General features: G+C 48.4%; 1 protein-coding gene across 1 annotated transcript; it reads right to left on the bottom strand.

The window, feature by feature from the left end:
• Window positions 1-12,199: 12,199 nt before the first annotated feature.
• On the bottom strand, window positions 12,200-13,333 carry Gpr27 (G protein-coupled receptor 27). Its single transcript, NM_023099.1, is given in 1 exon segment — window positions 12,200-13,333. A coding segment is annotated over 1 exon segment (1,134 nt).
• Window positions 13,334-17,708: the final 4,375 nt, after the last annotated feature.

The following is a 17,708-nucleotide window of genomic DNA, read 5'->3' as shown; positions in this document are numbered from 1 at the left end:
CCAAAGCAGTACAAAGGCACAGTTAGATGCTCTTAGCTTGTCACTTGTGGGTCAGTGCAGAAGCAAGAGGCCCAGTGACACTCAACACTAAGGAATGATTTAGCCACTAGGCCATACTGCTAATCAAGCTTCCACAGTTGTTTAAATTCATATGTTTATCTTTTTTTATTTAAAATACAAGTAATCTGTGTGCGTGGTGGTGGGGGTTCTACTGAAGAAATTCAAGTAAACTTGGAGAAAACTCTTTTATTAAGTTAGGTTTGAGTAACTATTGAGAAGTTTCCCGGATTGCATTCCTCTGCACAGATTAATGCTGGCATGAGTGTGTTTGGCTCATTTAAAACACACAACTGAATCAACAAAACAGGTTTTTAACAAAACTTTTTACTATGGAAATTTTAATCATGCCTGTTCTTTTCGTTTGTTTGTTTGTTTGTTTGTTTTTTTTCAAGACATGGTTTCTCTGTGTAGGCCTGGCTGTCTTTAAACTCACTCTGTAGTCCAGGCTGGCCTCAAACTCAGAGATCTACTTGCCTCTGGCTGCCGAGGGCTGGGATTAAAAGTGCTGGCCACCATCGCCCAGCAAACACAGACTTTCTTAAGAGCAGGGGTTGAGGAGATGGCTCAGAAGAAAAAGGCACCACTCTCCCAACAAAAGCCTAATGGCCTGAGTTCAATCCCTGATACCTTCCTGAAAATGTGGTAAATGAGGTCAAAGGGCTTTCACTGGTCAGTTTCATGTCATCCGAAAGGAGGAGACCTCAGTCTAGAAAATGCCTCCGTAAGATCTGGCCATAAGCCTTTTCTTAATTAGTGATTGATAAGTGAGGGTCCAGCCCATTTTAGAAGGTGTCATCCTTGGGCCGGTGGTCCTGGGTTTCATAAGAAAGCAGGCAGAGCACACAGTGGTGAGCTAGTAAGCAGCACCCCTCCATTGGCTCCTGCCTCCAGGTTCCTGCCCTATTTGAGTTCCTGCCCTGACTTCCTTTGATAATGAACAATGATGTGGAAGTTTAAACTAAAACAAACCCCTCCTTCCAAACTCGCCTTGTTCACGGTGTTTTGTCACAGTCATGGGAACCCTAACTAAGACAGGGGTTTTTACTAAAGAGCAAACTTGGGTCCTCCTAATGTCTCCTCTCCTCCAGCTTCCTGCGTTACCCTGCGATTGTTCCCTCTCGTCATCATATCTACCAAGGTACAGTGCAGCCAAAAGGTGCTCCTCAAACATGTGATGCCTAACAAGTATTGTTTGCTACGTTTTTATGGGAATATAGAAATAAATTATTAGTCCTCTGCACACAAATGTTATTCTCTATCACACAAATGTTATTTTTTTTTCTTTCATTAAGAGCTGAGAAACCTATGGCTAGACGAAGAGACCTGTAGATTATAGCCGTCCTCTACAGGTCATTGTTCCCCTATTCAGAGACCGTTTACTGGCTAAGAGTGATTGTGTGACTTAAATTCAGAGCAGCAGCGGAAAGGAGCAGATGTGATCTCCTTTACTTTACTAAGAGAAAATTGAGCTTCCTCTCCAACAGAAAGAGAGATGAGTGCATTTGGCATGAGGCCCGGCAGTGAAGGACCTGGGGAAGCTGGTTGAGTTGACTTAGCAGCCAGAACCCCTGGGGCCTCCTGAAGCACACACCCTCAACGCAGGAAGAAGCCCTCGAGTGGGTCTTATTTGGAGTCATCTTGGTAGACAACTCCATCTTCTCTTTCCTAATCACTAAGCTGAGTATTCCTTTCTAAGGGGTTATCATTTTGTTACATTTTAAACTTCAGGGTGTAACCTTTTAAAATTACTGTAGGGTGCTGGGGAGATGGCTCAGTGCTTAAGAGCACTCTTCCAGAGGACCTTGGCTTCCATGGGTGCCTGACGTACGTACACATGGAACACGGTCATGCGTGCAGACAAAGTAACAATAAAACAAAGATAAATAAATCATTATAAATAAATGAATGAATGAATGAATGAATGAATGAATAAATACAACAATGCCCGCCAGGTATAGTGGCACGTAGCACTCAGGAGCTAGAGGCTAGAAAATGGAGAGTTCAAGGTCTTGTTACATAGTTTGAGGCCGAGGCTACTTAGGTAGCATTTGTAGACAGGCTCTACCTGGTCTCAAAACCAAAATTTAAAAATAAAGGTGCTCATTTTGTAGTGGTAGTCCTTCAGAAAGCGGGGTCAACCCCACACTGACCTCAGGTTGGTTTGGGTGTTGAGACTGATGGCAGGCCAAACCCAAAGGGGATGTACCCAGCTTTTCTGTGGGTCCATGGTGACAGCCAAATAGGCACACACTGGCAACAAGGACAGGAGGTCTTAGTCATTAATGTGGCCAAGAGGTAAAAGTGGGGCTGAAGATCCTGTGTAGTTGAACCAGTTTAGGCTTATCCCTGACTAGCTTAAAAATAAATGAGCCTCAGACTTTGGTTATTTTATTTGATTTTGACATTTAAGGGAGTAATCTCTAATCTACTTTTCTAACTGCTACACTGGTTTCCTCCCCAGCAGTGCTCCCAAATGCATGCTGTTTCTCCTGGCCAGGTGCTCATGGTACCTCTCCTCTAGTAGTGTCTTCTCCTCTCTCTCTCTTTTCATGGTCTCTCCTTTCGATTCTCCACCCCAAACCAGGTAACTCAAAACCTATCAATCTCTAATCCCTCAGTAATCAGTCAGGTGTAGCCAATTTTATTTAACCAATAGTTTTAAATTATGGAACAAGGTTTGCACAACAAAAGCTTATAAATGTGAGCATCCACCAAGAGTACAGAATTTAGCATTACAATACATAGCAACAGACCAGGCCTCAACAGTCCTGTCCGGGTTGTTTAGCTCAGGGATGAAACCAGAATGGAGAAGAGGACATGGCTGGAGGGTCAGTGTTCAGAGGTCAGAAAAGAGTGCCACCTCCTGTAGTCTAAGAATGTTCAAACTATGGAGGACTCGGCCTACATGCATTTCCTCCTCACAGAAACTCAGGTACTTTGATCATGATCACACCGGGATGGAAAAAGAACACAAAGACTGTGCATCTGTCTGTCTTGCAGCTAGAGTCCAAAGCCAGAAACATGTCAGATGCCCACAGACTAAGAAATGTATGTGGGAAGGGGAGGAGAGAAGGGGTGTCAGAGAGTCACAAAACAACTGTACATTTTCTCATGGTGTTTAAGTGGATTTAATTCTTTCCAAGAAGTGCTGTGGGGGCGGGGGAAGGTTGAAGAAACCAACTTTAAATGATAAACTTTTGGTGAGCAACAATAGCAAAGGTAGCAAACCCCTGGTGGCAGACGAATGGCTTTATGCAATTGTGTTCCTTTAGTAGAAACAGGTTATTAAATACATACCTACCGCTACTTAATTCTAATATCTTTGCAAGCCTTATAATGCAACTTAACAAATTTTCTTTCAAAAATCTTTTGTCAGACCACACATGTCGCCGTACTCATAAAAGATTAGAACAATTATGCAAATGGCATTCTAGAAATAGCTCTGGGTATCCCATAATTCCTCAAGATAGATATGCAAATGAAACTGATCTCCACTGTGCGCTTAAAGAATTACACATGGCCCAATTACACTCTCCATGCCACTTCGCTGAAAGCAAGCTTGCAGTGGCAAGCCTTTCTCCTTCTGCCCAGCACATGGCCACACTTACACAATAGTCAGGAACAATCGGGGGGTGGGGGGAAGGAGGGCGCATAGAATATTAAATGGAGGTAGGGGTCATCATCTTGTGCATTTCAAATTAAATTACCCCCCAGGTCCGGGGGTGGAGCCTTAGCCCTGTGCTTGCCCCACAAGCCCTCTACCACTGAGGTAAAACCCCAAGTGCTGCTATAGATTTTCTTTTCTCCTCTCCCTTCAATTTGCTCTCTAGCCCTTGCTCTCCATCTCTGTCTCTGTTTGTGTGTCTGTCTCTGTGTGGTGTAGTGTATGTGAGCAGATGTATGTGTGCAGTCAGAGGCCACAGTTTATCCAGTGTCTTCCTCAATCACTCTTTCATTTAATTTGGCACAGGGTCTCTCAGTAACCTGGAGCTCGCCCATTCATCTAGACTGGTAGCTGGCCAGAATGCTCTCGGTGGCCTCCATACCATGGGATGACAGGTCATCTGCATGGGTGTTCTTAGTTTTTTCCCTTGGTGCTGGGGATCAGAACCCAGGTCCCTATGCTTACATGTCAAGCCCTGTGCCCAATAAGCCACCATTAAACCGAGAGACACCAGCTAGTAAGCCGTCATTGAGGTGTAAATGGCATCCAAGGCACTTTGAAACCAATATATCTCTTCTCTCTCTTGCCAGGTTCCATGTGCTTCTCACATATCATCTCCCAGAAGAAAATTAAGGTGTCCCTCCCTCAGGGCTATGCAGACCGGCATTCTACAGATAATACAGTTGTACTCAAGGAATGTTCAAGTATATAGCTTCCTAACAGTTTATATTCTCCCCACCTGTTATAGGCTGGCCACGTAAAACTTAATTTGTAAATGACTAGATGACTTCTCCCAGAAACCGGGAGGTAATAGCTTCTATTTACCTGTGTCTGTTATGGTATCAGGAAATGAGATGACTGCATTTATACCTCTGAAATGTGTTTGCGGCTTCTCGGTATAATTCAAACTGACTTCAAGACTTCCGCCTTCCAGACGTATTCCAGGCTATTTATTTACCAGGATACAGGGCTGGTTGGGTGGCTCCTTCGCCTCCCCTTGATTAGGGGCTGTTCTTTCTCAAAACAACACCCACAAAATGCCTTTTGCTGTGGTGTAAGCCTGTTCCTCCCTCGTGTTTTAGGAGGGGTTCTGTGGTCCCTTTGAGGGAAACATGGCTGCTTTCTGCAGAGTTTGGACGGAACTCACCAGCGTCATCTCTGCCGGCTCTCCTGGCATCGGCATATTACATAACAAATTTCTCTCATGACACCGACCCCGTTCCTTCCTGGCACTGGAGCTTTTGGATAGAACAGAGACAGGAAATTTTGAAGGGAAAAAAAATCTGTGATTTTATTTTACTGAAAGAAATAAATTTCTAAATGGATTCCAGAGTGAAGGGAGTGCTGAAGGACTCAGGGAGATGTATAGCTCGGGAGGAGGGGAAGGTGGAGCCCGGGACATTCATTGTTCTAGTTTCTCTCTTTCTCATCAACTGGGAAACCAGAGCTGAATGCTAGTCGGCCTTTCGGGACAAGCTGGAATGAAGTCTGCTTCTGCGCTACCCTGGCTCTCTATGTGGACCCCTCTTGGCCTCTCTCTGGTTCTGCCTTGCTTTATGACTCTGAGTGCCTTTGCCAAGTTTCCCCAGTTAATTAACTGGGAACCAAGAAAACTGCACCTCACTTGCCCCTGTGTACAGCACTGGCCAACACAGAACTGGCTTCGTGCTGGCTTTCCATGCGTGTTGGTCGGGTGGGTTTATATGTCATTTCCCAGATTCCTGTAATTAGATATACGACTGTAGTAGTTACATTTCTAGTCTCCGTGATGATACCCGACAGGAGTAACTTCGGAGAAGAAGGATTTATTCTGACTCATAGTTCAGGGAGTATAATTCACCATGGTGGACCATGGAGGCCCTGTGGATGCCAGGTGAACATAATTCACCAAGGCGCGGTAGCCGGAGAGCGGGCGGGGTCTGCGACGGTGGGTGTCAAACAGCAGCATCTCAGAGAGTAGCCAGGAAGCCGAGATAGGACAGGAAATAAAGGGGGCTGGGACCCCTAAGGTGTGCCCCTGTGACCTGTATCAGCCAACAGGGTCCTATTTGCAGTGTTTCCACAGCTTCCTAAAATAGATCTGCTGCCAGCTGAAGGGCTAAATATTCAAACACGAGCCTGGGCAAAGGGGAGAGTGGGAGAGGACATTTCACATCCCAACCATAGGAATGACCATAAGAATTTATACATCCATTGGTCAAAGAGTTTACAATATAATTATATAGAACCTATCTCGTAATAATAAACATGAGAAATCTATTTCAAGCTAGGTGTGTGGTAACATGCCTTTAATAACAACAGTTGAAGGGTAGGGGCAGATTTCTGTGAGTTTAAGGCACTCTAGATCAGCATGGTGAGTTCCAGGCCTGCCAAGGTTACATATTGAGACCAGGTAATAAATAAATAAATAAATAAATAAATAAATAACAATAAAACAAAACAAAAAATGAGCAAACTAAAAAACGGTATCCATTACTTCTCTGGTATGAAGACTATTAGTAGCAGATAGGGCATCTGATAGGTAGAAAGCATGACTTTGGTACCCGTCTTTGTGTGTGTGTGTACATGTAGGCCGGTACTGTATGTCCAAGTATGCCTATGTGTGAGGATGCGTATGGAGCTCAGAGGTGTTGATCCTCCGGTACCGTCTACTTAATTTTTAAAAAAAATTTGTCTATGCAGTGTGCATCTGTGTGTATGCATGTTTGTATGTTGTATGTGTGTTGGGTGTGCATGGGTACAGATGTGTGGAGGCCAGAGTCGGATGTCAGATGTGACCCTCAGTTGCTCTCCACCATATACATCAAGTTAAGGCCTTTTACTTGAAGCTAGAGCTCGCCAGTTGAGCTAGTTTAGATAGCCAGCTTTCTCCGGGATCCTGTCTCTACCTCTCTTGTTCTGGGATTACAGTCTGGCCACCATGCCTGCCCCGCACTTACGTGGGCGAATGGATCTGGACTCTGCTTTTCTAGTCTTCTGGCTTGCTCAGCACATGCTTCGTTTGTTTACTTGTTTGTTTGTTTTGAGGCAGGAGCTCTCAGTACCCTGGGGTTACCTTTGCTGGGCGGTGAGCTCTAGATTGTTTTTACTTCAAGGTTAGAGTCTAGAGCAGCAGTTCTCAACCCGTGGGTCACAAATCCTTTGGGGGATTGCATATCGAATATCCTGCATATCTGATATTCACATTAGGATTCAGAACAGTAACAAAATTACAGTTACAGAGTAACAAGAGAATAATTGTTATGGTTAGGGGTCACCATGACATGGGGAACAGTGTTAAAGGGTTGTGGCGTTAGGGAGGTTGAGAACCACTGAGGTAGAGATTAAGGAACATTAAGGCAGATACTTGTGTATCCTCTGTCTGTGGCTTCCACTGCAAACACAGCATCTATCCTCGTGGTCTTAAGCCAGCTGGGCTGCTGTGGCCCCAAGCAACACACCCTCACCCAAGAGCACCCCAAAGGGAATGAAATGAGTAAAAGGGAGGAGTAGGGCTTCCTACCAGCTGGGTTCAACCTTAAACATTTTGTTCAAGTTGGAGAAAAAGGAGAAAGAATCTCTTGAATTCAGATAATCCTTGTTTTTACTTTCCTTCCCTCCTGGAGTAGCTGAGAGGTGCAGCCAGTGCGCTGACACAGGACCAGCTCTCCATGGGTGAGGATGATTCCCCAGTTATCTTCCTTGCCCCTCACAGAGAGGGCCCTAAAGGTCAGTGGTCTTGGCTTCCTACATGGGTGAAGTATCTCTCAGATACCTGAGAGAATATTTTGAGCCAGCTACTTCATCGTCCTGACAGTTTAGGCGCCAGAGACAGTTAAGTCAGCTCCAAGTTAAGACTGCTCCAAGCAATAAGTCTCATGACTACAGCGGCGTCTTGAATCTCTCCCACAGCGTGCACTGGGATAAAGGCCATCACTGTGTGGAGGCCAGGTATTGACCCTTTGTGTCTAACCACTCTTCGGGTCTAAAAGATTAAACAAAGTTCAGAAACGTTGGTGCAGTAAGATCTTTGGACATAGGAACAAATCATAGTGCATGTGACACTGCCAGTGACCTGGGGGACAAGAAAGGGCAGAGGAGAGACCTGGAGAGGGAACTGAGATAGCAGGTGTCCCAGGAGCTGATTGATGCACATGGCTTCCCTGGAGGGAGCAGGGTGTAGGACATTGTAGCTGGCCAAGAAGAGTTTCCTGGAGTCCTCAGCCTGGGTCCAACACAGAACCAATGTCCAGGTAGGACCTGGGGGCACTGTTGTTTGTAGTCTCCTTGTACTCATGGCACCTTAGACATTGACCTGCTGGACATAAGATAGGGAGGAGTCCCTAGGCGGGGGTGGGGAGCAAGGAGGGTGTGCCCACAGGCAATTCAAGAAGGAGACCCAGAGGTGGACCAAAGAGCCGTGGACCAAAGAGAATGACAGAGAGGCAGAAGCAAAGGTGCCGAGGGACAGGAAGTTGGCCTGTACACTTATGGAGACTGCAGCAGCAGAAGAAAAGGACTCCAGAGTCTGCCATGCTGGTAGAGCTGGCGACAGCACGCCCTGTCCATAACTGTCTGAATGGAGTGAGATTGTCAGTGTCCGCTCAGGAAGACCACCTTTGAGAGAACGTCTTGGCTTATAACCCAGAGGGTCCTTATTGATCCAATGCTCCAGATCCGTGGCATTTGGGAACTGGTCCTGTTCTTTCCAGGGCCAAACATCTCTTTTGCTATTTCAGCTGAAGAATTAAAACCACTACCACCACCACCACCAAAACCAAACGATCAATAAGCCCCAAATCAGACCTAGAATCTTGCCTCTCCTACAGGGCAGGGCAACTGAAAGACGGGGAGCCATTGCTCAACCAAAAATGGGCTGAAATAATGTATTTCTTTAAGGATTCTTCCAAGGATCCGGGTGGTGGTAACACATGCCTTTAATCCTAGCATTTAGGAGACAGAGGCAGGCAGATCTCTGAGTTCAAGGACAGCTTGGTGTACAAAGCTCTGAGTTCCACAATAGCCAGGGATACAGAAACCCTGTCTCACCCACCACCTCCCCCCGTCCCTGAAAAAAGAAAAGGGGGAGGAGGGGAAGAGAGAGAGAGAGAAAGAGAGAGAGAGAGAGAGAGAGAGAGAGAGAGAGAGAGAGAATGAAAAAGGAAAAGGAAAGGGGAAAGAAGAAGGCGTGAGCTGGAGAAATGGGTCAGCTTGCTGCTCACCGACCCTGATAAGCTCACATGGTGGGGAAAACCAACTCCTTCAAGCTGCCCTCTGTCGTCCACTTGTATATACCACATGAACATGTGCTCATACATGAACTCGCACATAAAATGAATGGGGACAAATTTGACAAAGCCGACAGGTTCTTGTAAGGCTACAAGGTGGATCCGAAGATTGCCATTGTGGCTGCCGAGATGCTATGTGCTCCCCAATTTGCTAGATGTACCCACTTTTTAAACAGGGAAAGTCAGGTTTCAATTTACACAGCACTACTCTTGCTGCAATGCCACTAAATCAAAGGTTCCGAAGACCAGGAACTGGTTATTTTAAACTCAATAAATCCCTGCCAGCACATGCAGATAGATATTTCTATACATAGCGTTCTTTCCCCTGTTGCTCTGAGCATGGGGACAACTCATTCGTCTCACCCTGGGGAGGGGGGTGTGCTGAATTAATGTCCCAGATTAGCAAATGAGCCATCCTAGTGCCTGTCTTCTTTGAGCGCACTGTACCTGCTCTGCTACAATGAGCTGAGCATCGGGGACACAGCTGCACAGTCCTTGATGGCCGCTGGCTGCTCTGACTTGCATCCTCCTTGGAAACCATGCCTTCCTCTATTAGCAAGTTCCCACGCAGCATGTCGAATGTAAGTCATGTCTTGAGCCAACTGAGCGATGTAGAAGATGACTTCTCCGTGGAGAAGGGCTCCCTACTCATCCCAATAGGAACCACCAGGCTGTGTAAGCCTGGCCATCTAATTCCTCTGAAAATACCCCAGGAACTCAGGACTCCCAGCATCAACAGGTGAAGTTGTCTCTGATCTAGTCTAGCTGCTGCCCAAGGCTGGAATAGCTCAGGGATGTCCTAGGATGGGTGGGTTCCTGTGGCGTGCTGGGTGCTGATAAATAAAACATGGCCATGGCAACCTCTATGGCTTGAGTCACTTGGATAGGTGTGTGAGGGGATTAATTTTCCATGCCCCCTCTGTCTTTGACATCACTAAGATTTCTGATGAATGACCCTTGAGAGCCCAGGGGTAGAACTCTATCTGAACTGAGGTCACAGGAAGAATAGGAGCCTTCCCAGTGGACTGGGGTCTTCAGCTTTCACGAGCAGAACAAAATAATGCTACTTAGTGGTGACAGATTGGCCACATGTCCTTATTGCTCATCTCTCTTGGACATAATGCTTAATAGTTAATGTTGTGCTCAAACAAACCATATATTTACTCCATCCATTATGAACACTTTGTCACATTGATTCTTTTCTTTTTTTTTTCTTTTCTTTTTTTTTTTTTTTTTTCGGAGCTGGGGACCGAACCCAGGGCCTTGCGCTTCCTAGGTAAGCGCTCTACCACTGAGCTAAATCCCCAGCCCCGATTCTTTTCTTTTAAATCAGTGGAGTGGGATTCCCCTTTCGATTCTAGGAATCAAACTCAAGGCCTCTCAGGTTCTAGGCAAATCAATGGGCCAGCTACATCTCTGGCCCATTGATTTTGTTAAAGACAAAACAAAACAAAACAAAAAAAACATTTAAAATAGTATGTGTGTTCATTGTTTCTTCCATTTAAAGAGAAAGATTTGACCATTTTTACCTTGCATTTCAAACTTAAAACACTAGAGCTGGGGAGACGGCTCAGTGATAACCTGATTGCTGCAAAAGCTTGAGAGGCGAAGTGTCGATCCCCCCCAACCCCTTCCCCCCCCCCCCCGCACTCACAGAAAAAGTAAAAACCTGGGGGCACCTGTAATTTTCAGTGTTAAGGTACAGATAGGAAGGTCCCTAGGCTTACTAGCCAGCCAGTCCAGCCAGTTGGCAAGCTTCTGGTTGACTGAGCTCTGAGCCACAGAGCTCAACTTCGGGCCTCCATGACTAAGCCCCACCTTCACTCAAAGCGCTCCCAATTCTCAGAGATGCTAACATCCAAACTGAGCACCGGAAATAGGACAGCGGACACTAATGGACAGTGTGTGTTACTTAGCAGCAGACTTAAGAGACTTGGCCTCAAAAAACAAAACAGCCACTCCAGAATGAAAATACTGGTATATTTGTGTAATGCAAAGAGAAGTACAGATAGAAATCTTCAAAACGCAAGTTACATTAATAAAAACATAGCCGTTTAAGCAAAAAGTATTGTACAGTACTTGCAATGTAGTCCTTCAGTTTCAAATGACAATGTCTAACAAAGAGATAGTATTTTAAATTATAGTTCTTATTAATCATTTAAAACAGCCATGAGTAGAACAGCACCACCTAACTTAGCAAACACCGCAGGAAAATGTTTTGTCTCCTGGGAGAGGCACCATTATATCCCATATCTTTTTAACCACAGACAAGTCTTCAGAGTGAAAATTAGCTTCATAATACAGAATAAAACTGGGCTTATCAAAGCACAAGCCATTTCCACAAAAGCATTTTAACTTTTTATTGGGGGGAGAAAATCCCCCAAACCCCTAACCCAAACAAACCGGTAGTTTTCTGCCCTCCAGAGCCCGCCCCACCAGCAAATCACAATCAGTACGAACACATGCAATACTGTTTTTTTTTCTCCACATTACTATCCAAAACACTTTTTACTGTTTAAAAGTCACAGTCTCACAGAAAGTTTCCGTTCAAGATTGATCTACAGAGCAGCTGTTGCTGATGCATTGTTTTAAGATAACTTACACAGGGCCCCAAACCTTGCTCCTTATGTGACTCAAAAGAGACTGCCCTCCTACCCATTCGCATTTCCTCCTAAAGGTCAGTGTCACCACTGGGAGAAGTTCCCCACATCCCCAAACAAGGCACACAGCTCACCTGGCCCTGTGGCCTGCAGTTCTGAGGGACTTTACACAACTTCGTCCCTCTCTTCCATCTCCAACAGAAGATCCCCTAGCTGGCTCTCCTTCACTGCAACGCAAAGGTAATGCCACTTGAGGTTGTCAAAAATAGCCTCTGTAGAAAACTGGCCATGGTCTCTAGGAAACTTTGCATGAATAAAACCAGTGTAGCCTTTATTTAAAAAAAAAAAATCACACGTGGAAGAAAAGAAGTCGATAACAGTACAAAAAGACTGCAGGGCCTACTGTCGGGAAGGAAGAATAATAGGGGGACGGAACTAGACCTCGGCATCCCCTCCCCGCCCCGCCAGAACAGGGGTCTATACAATCCAAGTGCGTGTCCACTTTGAGAGTCTTGTGAAGGCAGCGGAGAAAAACCAGACACGGGACAGAAGGGAAAGATGCGCGGTCACAATTGAAGCCAGAGGGAGCCTGGGTGGCAGAGCTCGCTTCACAAACCAATGCCTTTCAGGTCGCAGGGGAGGGTGGCCTGCGTGGCCTGGGGGCTCTGGCAACAGGGGAACTGGGCTCTGAAACAGTCCCTCAGCTCCCGGTTGAAGAGGAAACACACCACGGGGTTGATGCCGGCCTGTGCGAATGTCAGCCACACCGAGGCTGTCAGGTAGGCCTGCGGGACAGCTCCGGGCCGCACCAGGACGCGCAGGTAACTGGCAACCACATAGGGCCCCCAGAGGAGCAGGAAGAGCAGCGTGATGGCGTAGAACATCTTGCACAGCCTCTTCTCCGTCTTGAATTCCTCCAGCACCAGGAGGCGCCGGGCTCCGCGGCCCGGGCCTGCAGGCCTGATGCCCACGAGCGCAGGTGGCGTGGGCCCGCGGCCGAAGCCCGCCGTCCAGTTGGCGGCCGCTTGACCGGTGGCGCCCGGGCCGTGGAAGGTCCAGTCGTGGCTGACGGCGGGCACCAGGCGTGCGGGCCGCATCTTGCGGCGGTCGTGGATGAAGAAGAGCAGGCGAAGGTAGACGAGGTGCGTGGCGCCCACCACCGCGGCCAGGAGCAGCAGGAAGCCTAGCGCACCCGGGGCGCCGTCCGGCCGCTGCTCCAGGGCGCACGGCGCATCCTCGTCGTCCGCGCCACCGCCGTCCAGCACCGGCGGGAAGGCCGCGGCCAAAGCCAGCGCCCAGGCGGCGCACACCAGCATCGCGGCGCACGGCCAGCCGGCCAGGCGCTCGGCATAGAAGCGGTGGTGAGCGATGGCCAGGTAGCGGGTGACGCCCACGCCCAGCAGCAGGAAGGCCGCGTGGAAGCAGAAGAGCGCGGCCAGGAAGGCCAGCAGCTTGCAGCCCAGCGCACCCGGAGGCGTCCCCGCCGCGGCTGCCGCGCGCCGCGCAGCCAGCATGACGGCCGGGAGGCAGGCGAGCGCGCGCAGCCCGTCGGCCAGGCACAGGTCGAGCAGCAGGTAGTAAGGCGCGCGGTGCAGGCTGCGCTCCCTCACGATGAGCAGAGCGAACAGCACGTTGCCCGCCAGGCTCACGCACAGCAGCAGGCTGAGTGTGGCCAGCCTGAGGCCCAGCGCGGCAGCCTCGGCCCCGCCGCCGCCGCCGCCCGGCTCACTAGCGTTCGCCATCGCCGCCGTGCTCCTCCCCGCCGGCCCTCGCCGCTCGCCGTAGGCCTCCCCGGGCCTGCGCTCCGCCACGCTAGCTCTCCGGGCCCGCGGGGTTGTCAGCCCGCGCCCGGCCGGCCCTGCCCCGGGGGCTCAGCGCGCCTCGGCCGCGCCGCCGCCATCTCAGTCGCGGTGCGCGCGGTTGGCGACGGCCACTCCCTGCGCCCTGGGCGCGGCGGGCTTCACTGCAGGCAGGCCCGCAGCCCCCCGCATGCTCCGCGTCCTCCTCCCGGTCCTCCTCCGCCGCCGCGCCTCTTGGCTCTGCCCCCCGCCGGGCCCGCCGCTGCCGCTGCCGCCGCCTTCGCTACCGCCTTCGCCGCCGCCGCCGCCGCCGCCGCCGCTGCCGCCGAGCCCCCTCCCCTCTGCCGGAGCGCGCAGCGTGGCCGCCGCCGCCAGTCCCGCCGAGGCATCCCGCGCCGCACCGGGCCTGGCTGGGCTGGGGGCGCCGTTGCGACAGCCGGGAGGGGAGGCAGGGCCCAGGACGCGAGGTGGCGACAAGTCGCGTTTGGCCCCAGGTAAACGAGGGTCCGGCGGCGGCGGCGTCAAGCGCCAGCGCTGGGGTCACTGTGGCTGGGAGCTGGGGACACGGTGGGGTGACAGGGTCTGGGAGGCCTGGGGGAAGAGGAGGCAGGGATGTCTGGGATGAACCCTCTGTTTGAAAGCTGGTAATGATGGGCAGACTCACAGAACACAGATACCCAGGTGAAGCCTGATGTGGGTGGCAGCACGCTGGGGACAAGCATCCCCCTTCACCTCTACCCCCAGAGACAACTACAAAGTTGCCTCTATCTGAAAGCCTACCAGTTACTCCAGGAAGTCCAGATTTAGAGGACAAGGGAGTCCAGAGCCAGGAAGTGGCCCAGCTGGGATCTCAGTTTTACTTAGTCCTATTTCCAAGGCTGGACTTTCGGGACCCTAAAGCATGCTTGCTCTCTAACTCTTAAGTGGAATCAAACGTACACCACAGAAAGAAATCAGGCATTTTCCTTAAATGGTATATGTCTTTGCTGGGATATCTATTTCCTGGGTTAGTCTGAAATGGCCAGTCCCATGTTCTGGCCCTTAAACATCTTTTCTTCTACTGGGTCCCCTTCAGTACCAGCTTCTCAAACAAGCCCTTATTCTTAAGGCTTTTGGAGCAGCCTGTCTACCTTTCTGTCACTGGCCTCTTCATTTGCTTCTTAGCATACAATTTCCCATCATCTGGTTTTATTTCCTCTTAAAATCCTGTCCATCTGAGTAGTCCCTAAGTAGTGTGTGTGTGTGTGTGTGTGTGTGTGTGTGTGTGTGTGTGTGTGTTTATATCACTATCCTCATTACTTAACGTGGGAACCAAAGTCAAGGGTTGGGCTGTATATTTTTCAGATATATGCTTTAAAAACTGTACTGCATAATGGGCATCTTGGTGGGCATTCCTAAGATCACCATCACAGAGAGCCTGAAGTGTCAGGCTGAGTTGAGTCAAAACTTAGCCTGTGACAGGTGCTGGAGAAGGAGAAAGGCATGAGGAGAACACACTGCTTATAACATGAGCAGGGTTATATGGGCAGCAGGGTTTAAGAGGAATAACAACATCCTTGTGGGGTGTGCACCTGTGGCCTCAGCGTTCAGAAAACTGAGTCAGGGGGTGGCAAATTGGAAGCCAATCTGAGCAGCATAACAAGGCAAGACCCAGGGGAGCAGAACCTGGAAGTCAGTCCAGATCCTAAGACTTTGCATTTGGAAGTCCCTGGTAGTCAGTGGGTCTAGAATGGGCCTAGATACTGACTATTGGCCCCACTTTGAGTAGCAAGGCCTTGGAAGACGGTTTGGACATTTTTGCAAAAATCTCATGGGAATGCCTTTCCCTTGCGACTGCAAAAGAATGTTTGAGAGGGTGCACGAGTTAGGATTTGCATTTCCATCATGGAGGTGAGTGGTTGCTGGTGTTGGTTATTGGCCCACAGTCTGGGTCTATGAAAGTATTCCCCTACCTTTGTGATCATGACATCTGCAGAGAGAGAGAGAGAGAGAGAGAGAGAGAGAGAGAGAGAGAGAGAGAGAGAGAGAGAGAGTGTGTGAATATGTTCCTGGCATGTAGGTTGGTCCCCTTTGAGTAGTTTTCTAGAAGTCCCACACTACAGCCAGCACAATGCGATGGACTGCCACTCTCAGCTAGAGAATGGGAAAAGGATCTTTTTCTTTGTTTAAAGCCAGATGCATAGCCCTAGACAATGAGATTTTGCCACCATGTGGGTCATACTTGCTCAGAGAAGGAAATTCCTTATAGTCCATGAAGACACCATCACTGGGTTCTTTATGTTGCTGTTAAAGGCAACTGCTATATACTGAGCACGTGGATGCCAAACACTGCGCTAAACAACAAAGTGTTATTCAGTGTCATCACCGTGGCCATGTGTGGTATGTATGGTTACAACTTCTACTTTGCAGAGAAAGCAGTGTGAATATATAGAGTGTGCATGTTTGTGGGGGTAAGTGCAGAAGACAACCTAAATTGTGCTTCCTCAGGTTCTATCCACCCTTTTGTTTTCGAGACAGGACTTCCCACTCTTGTACTGGTGTGGAGCTTGCTAAATAACCTGGGATGCCTAGCTAGCCCCAGAGACTCATCTGTCTCCTCTTCCCTAGCACTGAGGTATCAAGCAAACTTACCTGGCTACTTTATTTTAACATGAGTTCTAGGGATCAAACTCAGGTCCTTCTGCAAGGCAAGTACTTTACTGAGCCATCTCTCCAGCCCCAAACTCTGCCTCTTGAGATGAGAAAGCAGTGGGACAGATAACCAGCAGTGAGCAGCAGGTCCTCAGGACAAATGACAGCCCCTTCAAAGGGGGAAGGACTTTTCAAAACGTCCAGTCCAACACTTGGGTTTTAATGAGCCATCCATGGCTGAGTGGGAAGTAGGACCCAGGTCCTCTCATTTCAGGTCAGACCCTTCCCCCACTGAGTTGGAATTTTGGTAGCATTTGTCGTTGCGAATATAAATCTCCCAGTGAATCATTTAACCTCTCAGGATCTAGAATGTTAGCATATACAAAATGTGGTGTTGCTTTTCTAGGGTCTCTGGGTTTTTAGTTTGTATCCAAGGGGGGGAAAATGGAGTTTAAGTGTATCTGTGTTCCCAAAGGGAGAGAACTACTCTTCAGAGAAGGCGAAGAAAAGGATTCCATGATTCTCTTGTGAGACACAGACAGACACACAGACAGACAGACAGACAGACAGACAGATGGATACATAGCTGGTAGCTGATATATAGCTGATAGTTGAATAGATAATAGATAATAGGTAGGTAGATGATAGATATATGATAGATAATAGATAGGTAGATGATATAGATGGTAGATAGGTAGGTAGATGATTGATAGATAGACAGACAAACAGACAGACTGCTATATAGTCTGATGCATTTCTTTTTGGAATCTGAGGTCTGGTTTAGTCATTTGCCTAGAATCAAGTAAGCCCAGCAGCAGTAGGACATATAAATCATGACTGTGGCAGCACTCACATGTCTACGGCTTTCATTCCCAGCATTTGTTCAATAGAGTAAATTAGATTAATACTTAAAGAAAAGCCATTAACACTTTATTGGCTGGGATCAACTTGTTTTCTTCTTACTTCAGACAAGACTTACAAATATTTTCTTAGGCACCAAGTTGAATGTCTCTTGTTAAAGGCAAATGAGATTTTTTCCCAATAAAAACTTCCATTTATAACTAATATAAAACAGTTGAACCAACACCCCTCCCCATCAGTTATATTACATCTTTTTTTTTTTTTCTATTTTTCGGAGCTGGGGACCGAACCCGGGGCCTTGCGCTTGCTAGGCAAGTGCTCTACGGCTAAGCTAAATCCCCAACCCCATATTACATCTTTAATGCACGTAGTGTGACTGGTAATATAAACCAGCTTGTCCAGAGAGACCAGTTGGCACATGGTTACACATGCAGCTGTGGCTGTGGGTCCCTTCATCATGGAGGCCATCTTGACCACTACCTCAGGTCTCTGTCTTGGAGAAGAGTGGCTTGACAGCCCTGACCTGGCTCTGAGAAGCATCAAGCCAAAGTCCAGGCCCATTGGGTTATCTGAGCATAGCATTAGGCTGTTCTGTGTCAGTTGGCCATAACTTCAAGAATGCAAATAGAAGGTGGAATTAGATATTCCCTGGCTCGTACCCAAATCACTATCTATGGACCTCTGGGAACGCTCTGCTTACTCTGAGCCTCCAGACCTCTGAATCTCAGAGGCCTGCTGTGAGGAAGAGTCAGTTGGGTATAATAGAAAGCAAAGCCCAAGTGTGCCCAAGTGTGCACACGAATGGCATGTGATTAGTGATCACCGA

Source organism: Rattus norvegicus, chromosome 4 (assembly GCF_036323735.1).
Source record: "Rattus norvegicus strain BN/NHsdMcwi chromosome 4, GRCr8, whole genome shotgun sequence".
Taxonomy (NCBI): domain Eukaryota; kingdom Metazoa; phylum Chordata; class Mammalia; order Rodentia; family Muridae; genus Rattus; species Rattus norvegicus.
This window is presented reverse-complemented; position numbering and strand designations above follow the sequence as displayed.